At 39.3% G+C, this 12,653-nt stretch overlaps 2 protein-coding genes across 19 annotated transcripts in view; both read right to left on the bottom strand.

Moving 5' to 3' along the window:
- The window catches only part of MND1 (meiotic nuclear divisions 1), a 78,115-nt gene extending 71,061 nt beyond the window's left edge, over positions 1 to 7,054 (bottom strand). For 3 of the 4 annotated variants that reach the window (XM_036233569.1, XM_036233570.1, XM_036233571.1), the window contains exons 1-2: positions 6,987 to 7,053; positions 1,805 to 1,870 (exon numbers count right to left, since the gene is read on the bottom strand). In XM_036233569.1, coding sequence (XP_036089462.1) covers positions 1,805 to 1,870; positions 6,987 to 6,989 — 69 coding nt within the window. In that variant the 5' untranslated portion in view covers positions 6,990 to 7,053. Of the gene's footprint in view, positions 1 to 1,804; positions 1,871 to 6,986 lie in introns of all 4 variants that reach the window. The other variant, XM_036233568.1, reaches the window with a different exon arrangement.
- Positions 7,055 to 7,304: 250 nt separating this feature from the next.
- The window catches only part of TRIM2 (tripartite motif containing 2), a 94,877-nt gene continuing 89,528 nt past the window's right edge, over positions 7,305 to 12,653 (bottom strand). For all 15 annotated transcript variants that reach the window (XM_016144615.2, XM_016144616.2, XM_016144620.2 and 12 more), the window contains one exon: positions 7,305 to 11,739. In XM_016144615.2, the coding sequence (XP_016000101.1) occupies positions 11,587 to 11,739 (153 nt within the window). In that variant the 3' untranslated portion in view covers positions 7,305 to 11,586. The remainder of the gene's footprint in view (positions 11,740 to 12,653) is intronic.

The following is a 12,653-nucleotide window of genomic DNA, read 5'->3' as shown; positions in this document are numbered from 1 at the left end:
CATTACTCACCTGTCTGTGGTGATGTTGCTGTAACCAAACTACTGTGTGGCCATGAAAGTACAAAAGTGTAGTACATACAATTACGACCAGTACATACTACTTGATGATAGTAAACGACTGTTACCAGTTTATGGATTTACTATGCTACACATTTTACTATTATTTTCGAGTCTACTCATGAAAACTACTTTGCTGTAAAACAATATGCTGCTATCCCAGCAGCAGCTCATCCATCTTGCGTTTACCACCTCTCTTGGTGACATCATTTTCTCTTGTGCTTGATTTAATCTCATGCTGTTTTGTCCAGTAATGTGCTGTACAGGCTTGTAGCCTAAGAGCAATAGGCTACACCATACAGCTTCGGTAGGTAGCAGGCTACAGCGTCTAGGTCTGTGTAAGTGCACTCTGTTCGTACAATGGCAAAATTGCCTAATGAAGCATTTCTTAGAATGTATCCCATTGTTAAGGGGTACATGACTGTAATTGAGAGCAGAATTGAAAATTTTTCAATCAGAACCAACCAATTTTGATATTTGAGAAAATTCTAACATATTAAAAAGGACAAAATAATTTCCCTACCACTCTCCCCAGCTTTCCACTGCCTGGTAGGAATTAAATCTTTTTTTCTTGCTTTGAGATCATAGGAAAATTATCTCAACTCAGCAGGACAAATAATCATAATCCCCATGGACAAAGTTTATCAACTTATCCTCCTAATCATAGCATCATTATTAATATGATACTCTGTTCTGCATTGCCAAAGACTTTTAGTAAGTCTTTATAAGTGAGATTAGCATGATTACACTTAGAGGGCAAATAGTTTAAAAAGAAAAGGTCTCCAGAATTTTTTACTTGTTTTACTGAGAGTCTGAATTATCAAAATCAAAGTGCCAAGTATTATCATTACTTACTAATTTCATATTCAATTTTGCCATTTTCCCCATATTCTTCACATCTGTATATAATGAAGCCAGTACATTGGAGCTAGACTAAACTTTAAAGATCCTGTCAAGTATTAGGCAAAGACACAAAAAGTTGATATTTTTATAGGTCAGTGGTATGATTTGGACTCTAGCCTGGAAGTGAAGAAAAGCAACATGGTAAAGAAAACAGTTTCTAGAGACAGGTGTCTGGGTTTGATTCCTGGCTCTGCCACTTTGGAGTGGAAACTTCAAACATATTTCGTATTAGTGGCAGGCACAAATATCTGGAATAGATTGAGGAGGCCTCGGTGCCATCATACATGTGTTAAACTACAGACTGACATATAAATGCACAGAGGCAGTATTTAGCACTACCTCTAAAATCAGATGATCATGCCCAGGTTTGAATTCTAGAACTATCACTTCTATTTTTTGAGATCCGGGGCTGGTAACTTAGGCTGCATTCAGATGTCCGGACCTGTAGGGCAAGGATGATAACAATAGTACCGATCTCATAGGTTAAAAATGATGAAATCAGATCATCCACACCAAGTGGCTGGCACCTAGGAAGTATTCAGTCCATGTGAGCTATTATTATTTTCAGACAGAAAGGGAATACAATCAAATACATGCTTCAGAAAGATAACTCTGGGTCCAGAGTATAGGACAGTCTGGATGGAAGAGGCTCTGCAAACACTGGGATAAGGTTCTTTCATACTCCGCAGCTCCCAGGAACCACAAATATTTGCAGGATTTTATTCCTGCCTCAGGAAATTAGTGAGTATTGATCTCTAATAAAAAAGGTACAGTTAACAGTGGATGACATATACGTAAGGAAAAAACTATACAAAATACTAAAACTCTTAGGAAAACGACTTACCGTCTCAAAAAATATTTGCATCATGCGGGCTCTCTTTTCCTCTGCGCTCAATCCTTTTTTCTTCGACTAAAGCACAAAAATTAGAAAGTAAACACTGAATTTTTTAAAGTGCTGCTTTTTAAAACGACTTGATATGAAACATTATCAGAAATTTTATGCAGGGTCTTGTCTGATGAAAGCAGCTTGGCTAACTCTCAGAGCCAGGCCTGAAGACTGATCTTAACTACTGCCATGTGCCAGGTCTTGTAGTAGGTGCTGCCAGCATAATAATAAAAATTGCGATTGAGACAAAGCCTGGCATTCTGTAGAAATTCAATATTTATCAAATGATCCAGTGATAAGTCACTGTATTTACTTTTAAAAGACTTATAATCTCTCAAAGAAAACAGACATAACTACCTATAGTTGATGAACAGGTACATGCTACCCAGAACAGAATGATTTACTGTCCAGGACAGACAAATTAACTCTACCCTGGGGAGGTAGGAGGATTAGCTAGGAAAGTCAGAGATGAAAAGGATTCTGGTAAACTGAGCAACGGTGGGCAGGGTGTCCTGGGCAGACCACATATAGGCACAGTGTTACGAAAGTACATGGAATGCTCCAGAAAGACACTGGATGATTACTGTAGGTGCCTGTAGAGGGAGTGCGAGTGGCAAATGAGGCATGAAAGGTTGTCTGGGACCAGATGATAGAAGGCTGACTGGCCAAAGAGAGTGGACTTTACTCCGGGCAATGAGGAGCTGCTGCACAATCTCTAAAGCTGGGAGTGACAAGATCAGAGCTACATTTTGTAAGATCGTTGTAGCAGCGTTGCAGAGAGTAGGCTGGAGGAAGGAAAACCTACCCAAATAGAAAACGAAGCCTACTTTGGGCTACTATTATTCCATAACTACATTTTAGCCCATTTAAAATTAAGATAATTAGCATGTAACTGAAATGTATGTTAATAATAAATTTTACTATATATTGTAAACATAAAGGTAAAGTTCGAAAGCAAAGAAAAAATAAAAGCCAAATCTCCTCAACGCAAAGATTCACAGAAAATAACAAAAGAGAATGAGAACTGTCGTTTCTAGCGCTCTAGTGGAGGATTCCACTTGAATGTCTCTTAAGTGATCTGCCTCTTCCTCAAAAATTGCAAATACACTGTTTAGTAAGAACTTTAAAACACTACACCACTTAAAAAGCAGACATAAATAAAACAACAATTAAAGATTGACCCTATCCGATCAAAAATTCTATCAGAAAACGTGAGCCTGTGAGATGGGGAAAGGGATCTGGAATTGCCGTTCTGACTATGCACCAGAGTACGGGAGTCTTCATTCTACTTGCAGAACCTAGAAACCCACTAACTAGTTTCACAGCAATAAAATCATCCAGTGATCCTTGATGGGGACAAATAAACAGCCAGTTTATATTTTCTCTTTTCCTTCTGTCCATTCTCAAACACTGCAGTTCCCCAGGGTTCTCTACTGATCTCATACTTTTTCTTTGATCTCATCTGCTTTCATGATTTTAACTAGCACTTACACTGAGTCCTCGAATCTTTACATGAGTCCCTGAGTATGTTTCTGAGCTTTGATCTCCTGTATCTACCTGCCTGCTGGATAGACTCCAGACTCAGGTCTAAACTGAACTCCTCTCTCCTACATCTACTCCCCAAACCTGCTGTTCTAGAGCTTGAGTTCAGTTAGATACCACCTTGTTTCCCCAGCCAGAGGTCTGGCAGTCATCCTAGGTTCCCTCATCTTACTCCACATCCAACCAACCACCACCTTCTGCTAATTTCAGTGGTTAAATATTTCACAAATCTATACGGTCTGCTTCATTCCTATTACCCCTACCTCAACTCAGGCCTTCATTACCTGCCTCCTGCAAATACCTGCAGTCCCACAAAGACGCTTTGTTTCACCCTTTAAGCACACATTCCGTACTGCCAAAAAGCAAATCTAACCATGCCTCTCCCTTGATTAAACCCTTCAGTGGCTTCCAACCATCCAGAAGTATCCGATATCCCAGAATGATACACAAAGGCCCTCTATCACCTGACTGCAACCTACTCTCACAGGTACCACTCCCCACCTCAAATTCTACAACGACATGGAGAGCTAAGCAATTTGAGCTGTAACACAAAAACTACTTGTAATTATCCACTTGCAGACTGGTCTTTCCCATTTCTGTGCCTTTCAAAACATGTTTTTCTTTCTACCTAAAACACCTTCTCCACTTACCTATTCAAAACTCCAAAGTCTCCCAAGGCTTTGTTTAGGCATTGTCTAAGAGAATTTCCCTGAGCTCACAAGCTAGGCTGAATGTCATTCCGTGTGTTCCCAGAACATACCTTTAACAAACCAATTACTATGATTCAAAAGATGTGTTTACTTGTCTCTCTGAAAATCTTCAGACAGGAACTGCTTTGCCTTCCCAGAGCTTAGTGCCAGGTTCGACAGAGAAGACATAAAGGTCAGCCCTTAATTTCAGGACCACGTATCTAAAACCCCTAACCCCAAAATTAGAGGCTGTTCAAGCTCTTGAACCCCGCAACACCCACTGGACTCCCATAAATATGATACAGGGTGAAATAATAATAAGGAATTCTGTGATAACCATTTATTGCCTGGCTTGGAGATAAATCAGAGAAATCTCTGGTAGGGCAGCACCTGACCGTATATACCTGACACTGAACCTAGGATGGAGAGCTAGAGTTCAATCCTGCTTTATCGACCTCCATTCATGTTGGCCTCTGCAGTATCTGAATAAACCAAGCATGAAATTCACACCCAGTGAGAAGACTCCTTCAGTTCATTCCTCACTTCGCTGGGTCTTAACCGCCATTAGAATCATCTCAGCTTTTACTGGTGCACAGGCACAAACCACATCGACTCAATCAGAATCTCTGAGAAGTGGCCTCAGCCTGGGCATGTGTATATTGAAAAGCATCTTCAGGGGCTTTAATTGCACCCCAGGATTAAGAACACTACTTTTCTTTTCTCACCCCAGAATCTAGAAGCGATGTCAGGGGTCCCTGTGGGGCAGCGAGAATCCCTTGAGGTCTTTGGTTTGTGGCCGCACCAGAGGAAAACAGACTGAGTTTTAGGAAAGGCTCCTAATGTCTGGGTATTATAAGCAGCTCCAGGCGCTGCTCCCCAGAGGCAGGCGATGAGGAGGATCTACTATCCTACGGGCACGGTTTTAGGAAAGTTCTTACCACTCAGTTCAGAAGCTATGAAAGTTACTCAAGAAATATGGGTGAACTGTATTACCCATTTACATTGCTTTCAGGCTAATTTATCCATCAGTCTCTTTTATGACTATAATTAGTTTTTATTATTAACCACAGAAGGAGAGTATCATGGCCAGAACTAAAATAACTAATATGAAAGGATGACTTATTAATCCAGATTTAGAAATTCCTCTAAAAAAAAAATCAATAGTGGCTCATTTAATAGTTAAAATTAAAGAAAACCTGATAGTATAAGTTAGAGATGCATTCAAATTAGTAAGAGGACTCAAAACGTGACTTGAGGACAACAAAGGTACGCTCTCCAATCAGGAGTTATGGAATTCCTAAAGTCAGCCCTGTTGCTCAATTACAATAAAATCTTACAAAATTAAAAGTAGATATCTGCTGCCCTCAGAAGTGGCAGACTACATTGCATTTCTTCAATTCCAAAAACATGCCTGAATTTATAATTGTTTACCCAGCAAGCCCAACCAAATCAAAATAGCTATTAATTCACAATCAGGAAAGAGAACAAGTTATCTTTGATCAACAAAACACTAAACTTATTTCTCAGTCACTAAAAAAAAAAAAAAAAAAAAAAAAAAAAAAAAATAGAATGTATCTTACAAAAACTTTTATTCTAATTTGTTTCATGTTTCTCCATGATCAGAGGCAAGCATCTAAAAAGAATTAAGAGCCCATTAAACTATTAAGCATTAGAAGGTAATTCACGACTAGATATAAGGTAAAGGGATAAAGTTAATACATTTGTGCTGCTTAGTCTCAGTAGTCAGTTATGTTAGGCCAAAAACTTTATAAAGCGAAATATGATATCGCAGAGCATTGGTAACAGATTTTAGTATGGTCCTGTTTGTCTTCTTATATCATTTCATGCCCAGGTGCCTGAGATGGTAGTTTAACCACAAAGAAGCCGTTATCAGTTATAATTACATCTGGACAAGTATCTTCAAATAAACACCATACAACCTAAATCCCTGTCTATCATTAGCTTGGCAAAATAACGGCCACTTAACTAAATTAAGATATTAAAATCTTAGATGCATTTAATTAGATGTTGATTCTCTGCCAACAGCAGCAGAAAAGAATGCATGAAACTTTGAAGCTTTATGAAACGATGTGATGAGTAGAAAGACATTAACTTCAGAGACGATTTGGAACCTTAACCAGGAAGTAACCCATCACTGCATGGAAGGAAGACTAACACAGTGCGATGCTTCCCTAATAAAACGACTAACTCCCTAGTAATCGGCAGTCTGCAGTACAAAAGTGCAATACCTGCCTTTCGGTAAAAATAACAACAATAATAACAAATTTACAGGCATCATCTAACTGACGGTGATTGCTCATAATCATCTAAACTGTGAGCAGTTCAGAAATGAGCTCTAATGCTCAATTGTCAAACATCAAGGAAGCCATTTGGGATCTAGGGCGCCCCTGCGCGCCTGTCCGTCGTCTCGCTGACGCTTTCTTTCCCTGTTCTGAATGAGGAACTGCGCTTTTTGGCGGCCGAATCCGGGGAGCCGAGAGGCACAGGTTCGGAAGTGACTCGTAGTCTCCCGGGCAGATGGCGGAGTTTGTGAGCTAGTCGGGTCACGCTCTCGAACACTTCGCGTGTTTAACCTAACCCCGCCCGGCGACAGCTGCGGGGTGCAGAACGGCAGGGAGGAAGGGAGCCCCCGCCGCCCCCACCCACCGCCCAAAGGCGCGGGGGGCGGGGGTCGCAACGCGGCCGCGGCCGCAGGTGACAGGCGCGCGCTCGAGCCCGCCCCGCCGCGTTCGGAAGGTGCGGGGTGGCCAGGGCGTCCATCTGGCTGCCCGTCCGTGTGAGGCCAAGGGTCGGGCACCGGTCCCCGGAGCCCACCAACGGCGGGGGCCCTGCGGCTCGGATACTGGGGAGGAAAGGGACCCACCCGGGAGTGTGGTCTCATTTCTTACCATGGCGCAGGCGGCGCGTCTTCCGGTGGCGGGGCCTGCGAGGGGCGGGGCGCGCCAAGGAGAGTTTGATTTTGGCGCCGACCCCGCCCCGGGGGCGGAGCAGGGAAGGTGAAAGAGGCGGGAGACAGACCGACCCTCGTCCCCGCGGCGCGCAGCGACCCCTGGCGGCTCCGCCGAGAGGCGGGACAGGGTGGGGTGGGGCCTCCTCAATAAAATAAACTGGTTGAAGCGTTGTTGTCTTCCACAAATTCTAAAACATTCCTTTATTTCCCTTCACTTAAAAATGATTATGTTAAGTAAATAAACATTCACCCTGGAAACGGAGAAAACAAGCTTTATTATAATGATTTGAGATTTTGTGCATGGTAAGGATACACGTGACTCTTGTTTCTCCTACGTTTCAAGACAGAATTTAAAGTTTTATTGTAGACTAAAGCATCCAAAATACTGTGGTACGTATGTAGCTACGAACGTACAAACACTTTGATGCACAGCATTTATTCTTTTCTTTAAATAGGCAGTCAGCATTTTGATTCATAAAAGAACAGATGATGAGACTATATCATTATCAACGTCAGAGAGCACAAGATTTAGTGTTCTATACAGAAACGTATGAAACAGACCTATAAAGATGGAATGTACAAAATTTTAAAAGAAAAAAGCAAGGAACCATCATACTCATACATAGGATTGAAAGGCTATAGAATTGAGAATGATATAAAGAATTCTATTACAAGAATACACTCTTGTTGATGACAGAACATTCCATGTCATAAAGCAAAAGCATTGAGTTTAAGGCTGTGTTGCTTTCAAAGGTTAATGGAAGTGCTGTACATTCATTGGAACAACATAGCCAATTTATTAATCGATTTTAGAATATTAATAGCTTTCATACATTCTCCACAAACCAACCACACGATCACCGCCACACAATTCATCTTCAGAAAGTTTAAGGTTAACATCATGATTTGTAGCTTACTGTCATTTAAAACAAAACAAAAAATTATTTATTTATACCAAACAAATCTTTAATGGGCACTTAGTTCCTTTATGGCAATACTAGATTCCTAGTTATCAAAAATATTAAAATAACTGTAAAATTTAAAACCCTGCAACGTTTACAGAATGCAACAGTATTACAACTTTCAGTTTTAAGCAAAATTAGAATAATGTTTGCAGCAAACAGCTTTAATTTTATCCTAGCTGGAAATGTCTTCTTTAAAATTATTAAACTAAAAATACTCCTCTCTTCCGAAGCTGGTCAATAGAGAGGACACTATAGAGTCCAAAAATACAAAAAGATTTGCTCATTTGAAGTAATCTGCAGATTACCTGATGTTTATTTGCTATTTCCTCCAATTAACTCAGTAGGTATTATCAAAGCATTTATGAGAACCCTTTAATATTAAGGGTCCAGACACTTGCTGGTGTACTGCTATTCCAGTTAACTCCATGTTAGGACATACCCTGTATATTTCGTAGTAGAAGCAAGTGTGTTCTAATTTCACGGACCTGTAGTATTTATTTGCCTCAAATCTAGTCAAAGAATAAATTAAAATAAGGAGATTTGGGGACTTGTTTTTACTGGAGACTAAAATTTGATTGAAATACTAAGTACTATTTAAAAAATGGCAAATAGTCATAAAGGCTTTTGATTCATGTGTTTCTGAAAGGTCAAGCGACTCTTTACTGCCCCATGTCCAGCAGGGGTCTGTAAGTGGGGGAGGGGAAGGGAGTGCATTGTCACTGACCTTCACATTCTAAATGGCAATATTTTACCGTAAGTGCCCAGGGGAAATTTGAATGGGTAATTTTTCAGTGCTACTTATCATGAATGTATGACAGGTTCTGTACACGTGACAAAGAGAAATCGTTAAACAATAATGGTAGCCCAGAAAAAAAGTCACTTATTTTAATATCCTTCTCAGTTTACCAGAAACTATTTTCCAAAGAATGTGACAAAATTTCACTTAAATCTTGTCTATTCATATCTTAGCAGCACTTTTCCCCCTCTAAAATATGCTCACCAAGAAATACAGTAAATGCACATATGTATCCAAATGCGAAATGGTATTCATATTTTAAAATATATGATTACATATTTTGGGGGGAAAATATAGTGTTTCCTGGAGTGTCCATAGCATGTTTTAGTAACAGAAGAGGTCTGATTCAAAATATCTACTCTTGCATTCCAGTTTGTGCCAATATTGACATGAAAAAAATAAGCTTTGTTTTCAATCTACTAATTGAGATATCTGACCTGCTGTGGTATGATGGCTAGTTAATTTCTAACTTGGCATATATAATTTAAATGTTGTGCCAAAAAAAAAAAGAAAAAAAGAAAAGAAAGAAAACACCCTTTAAGTAAACTAGTCTTAAGATCAATAGCCTGTGACAGAATCTGTATAGGAAGCCATTTTTATTTGAGAAAATAAACTAAAATTAATTTAATCAATTTAAAAAGTTTTCTTTTAAACAGTCTAGGAGCTATGAAAAGTCTAGCTTGTGTTTTATGCAGAATGTGAGTAAACGGCAAAATGAAATTCCCTCCCTAGAGTGTAAGCTCCAAGGAAGCAGGAATTTTGTCTTTTCTCCATCACTATATCCCCAGTGCCTTGAATAGCATCTGGCTCCTAGCAGGCACTCATTATATATGAAGGTTTAAATTCAAAGACTTATTTCACTGATACTAAGAAATAGTATCTTAACATTCTAAAAATGTTACTGAATTTTAAAACTATCACGGACGGTCTCAAATATTTTGAAAACTTTACCTAACTAAAAAATACTAAACATAATTGGAAATCTTTCTGAAAAAATTTTTTTCAGAGCTTGATTTGGGCATGAATTTGATAGACGACCGGAAGTAGACAGATTTCCCTTCTAAATTTCAAAAATTCCTATATAGGTGAGTAACTGAATTATAAGTTTATAAGCCATAAACATCACATTCATATAATTATACATACAGGAAATGTTTTCTTATAGTACAGTTCAAAGGTGCTTTCAGTGAAAAAGATCCCAAAGTCATTATCGAAAACTGCCAAACACAACATCCTATTTGGTAGAACTGAGTAGAAAATTAAACAGTGGAAATAAACCACATCTCGTTTTACAGTACCAATGACAGATTAACAATTGACTAAATTATTCTTAACATTTCTCAAAATTCATTTATTTAAATTAAATGTAACGAGTTCGACTTCTCTTTTTTGACCTGTTTTTGTTTTTTTGAAAGCACAGAAGGCCATTTTCTGACGAGACGTCAGCCAATACCATCATTCCCGGAAAATTGCAAAAGTCAAATCTTTCAGGGCTTCTTCTTCTACTGGGACGGCTTTAAAATTCCGCAGGAAAGGAATGTGCTGAAGAAAGGCCGGACGATGCTTCTGTCTTTCAGAGTGCTGCCTATTTCAATACACCAAAGATTCGGCTATATATATAGATATATACGATACATTCTACCTTACCCTAATCATGTATACATAGTCCTTTAATGCCTCTACTATTCATTAGACAATGATAAATAACCATAACATGCCCTTACCTGTAATGCTTTCACAACTTTGGTAACACTTGCTTCTAAGGGGAAAACCGTTACTCAATCACATGCCTTTGGTTGACACCATCAGTCCTCCAAAGGGCTACTTATGGCTCTCTGTCCTAGGATACTGGTGTCCTACTACATGTGCTGACATTTTTCAGGAGGTAAAGCTTTCGCTTTCACGAAGTGGAAGAGGAGAGACACACGTGAGAACATGGCACATAAAACATGACGAACTTTTTTGAGTGCATTCCAGCGCATTGATCTGGAGTTGGGATGTTTGTTTACCGAAAGGTAGCATTACTATTGTAATATGCTTTTCAAAGCATTAGGAACTTCAGGTTTCCTGAAAATGTACTTTGTTTTTTGATTTAAAGTGAGCAAGAGAGGGAAAAGTGAAAAGAACACACAAAAAGGGCCTTCAATCTAACCCAGAAAGGTTGAGAAGTTTGCATTTATATTTAAGTGCCAAACTCAAGAGGCCTGCTAATAACAGATGAGAGGGTTTCGCAAGCCAGTCTTATTTTTTTCATAAAATAATTTATATGTCGTTATTGATAACCAAAAAAAGTCACAATACCTACTGTAAAAGTGAGGTTAGATTTCCCCAGGTCTCATGACTGAGGTTAAAGTATATAACTACAACAGATTTTATTTTTGTTGTTTTATTTTGTTTTTGGAAGCTCTGCGCAAAAGCTACCATTCACAGGATTAACAAATACCTTTAAATATTTTAGTTCTTTTAATGCTTGTTTGATTTGCAAAATTAGTTTAACTACATAAATCCCTGTCCTAGAAGCCATAGTTCACAGGTGTAAAACTTTGTAGTTTCTATAGATTCGGTAGAAGAGATCTCTTTTTTCGAACCCTAAAGGTCAGTTACAGAAATCAGATATGCAGTTTTTAAGGAAATTGTTACATTCAGAAATAACCTTGAAAAGTTCGCCAATGATTCCTTCTAGCATGAAAAGTTTGGTGTAATCTGGTCCCGCGCCGAGAAATCTATTCCAGTTTATAGTGCAAGACCTCTGTAAGGGGCTTCCCGGCCTCCCGTTGTTACTGTAAGTACCTGTAGACCTTGAAACAGTGGTTCCCAGAGTCTGCAACCACAACATGGCCATCCGAAGTCAGGGCCAGGCCTTGGGGACCGTAGAGTGGGTCAGCAGATGTGTTAATGTAGGACAGAAACGATCCACTTCCATCAAAAACCTGTCAAAAATATAGAGTCAGAGTGTTATGGGAAAAGGTATAGTAATACAATGAAATGGGAGTTAGAAAACTCTTGATGCTGATGTTTTTAATATAAAAGCCTCTGCCTAACCCTCTAGGTTTGTTTAGGTCACTGTCATATATACAATCCGTCCCTCCATTTACCTTGTTTTTTCTCTTCTCACTCTCTATGTCCCAGAGTCACTGACGAAGAACATGCCATTGGTCACCAGATATTATATTCTTACAGTGGTCATTTTCGAGGGGAATGGCACTAGACGGTGCTTGAAAAACGAATGACACTGATTTTTCACTCGAAGCCTTCACTTTTCCACCCTCCAGCCTCATATCCCTCTTTTATCCCCTATCGTGAGAGAAAAATCTACAACTAAATCACAGAAGAATGGTCCCAAGTCATAATATGCACTGGAAAATAGAGATTTCTTTTTTCCTTCTCAGAAAACAGTACGTTATAAGAAGTCAGTGGTTCGACATGTACATTTGGATATGAAGTGGTCTTCTTTTGGTTTGTAAGCTTCTGCTATTATGAAATAAAAGAAACAGGAACACTTCTCCATTCACAAGGCCCAGGCTGGTTTCTTTTGACCATTCTGTTTGGCCTGTCAGGTGTTCTAACAGGCAGTATAACTAGGCAGGTGCTACAAGGGCCACAACACAGCTCGGCATCTGTGGTCCCACACGAAACTGCTTTGTCCACTGGGTTCCCTGGAAGGCTTCTGGCTTCCATCAAACACAAAATACCTCTTTTAAATGTGGATGTCCACTGGGTTAGTTAAGCAAGACAAATCTATTTCAGAAATAAAAGCATTTAGTGTTATATGTATAGTCTCAATCTTTTTTCTGAGAAGTAGGTACTTATATCAGATTCAAACTGCTGACCATTGCTGTCCTCA

Source organism: Rousettus aegyptiacus, unplaced genomic scaffold, assembly GCF_014176215.1.
Source record: "Rousettus aegyptiacus isolate mRouAeg1 unplaced genomic scaffold, mRouAeg1.p scaffold_m13_p_16, whole genome shotgun sequence".
In the NCBI taxonomy this organism is placed as follows: domain Eukaryota; kingdom Metazoa; phylum Chordata; class Mammalia; order Chiroptera; family Pteropodidae; genus Rousettus; species Rousettus aegyptiacus.
Note: the sequence above shows the minus strand (reverse complement) of the source record. Positions and strands in the feature narration are given on the sequence as shown.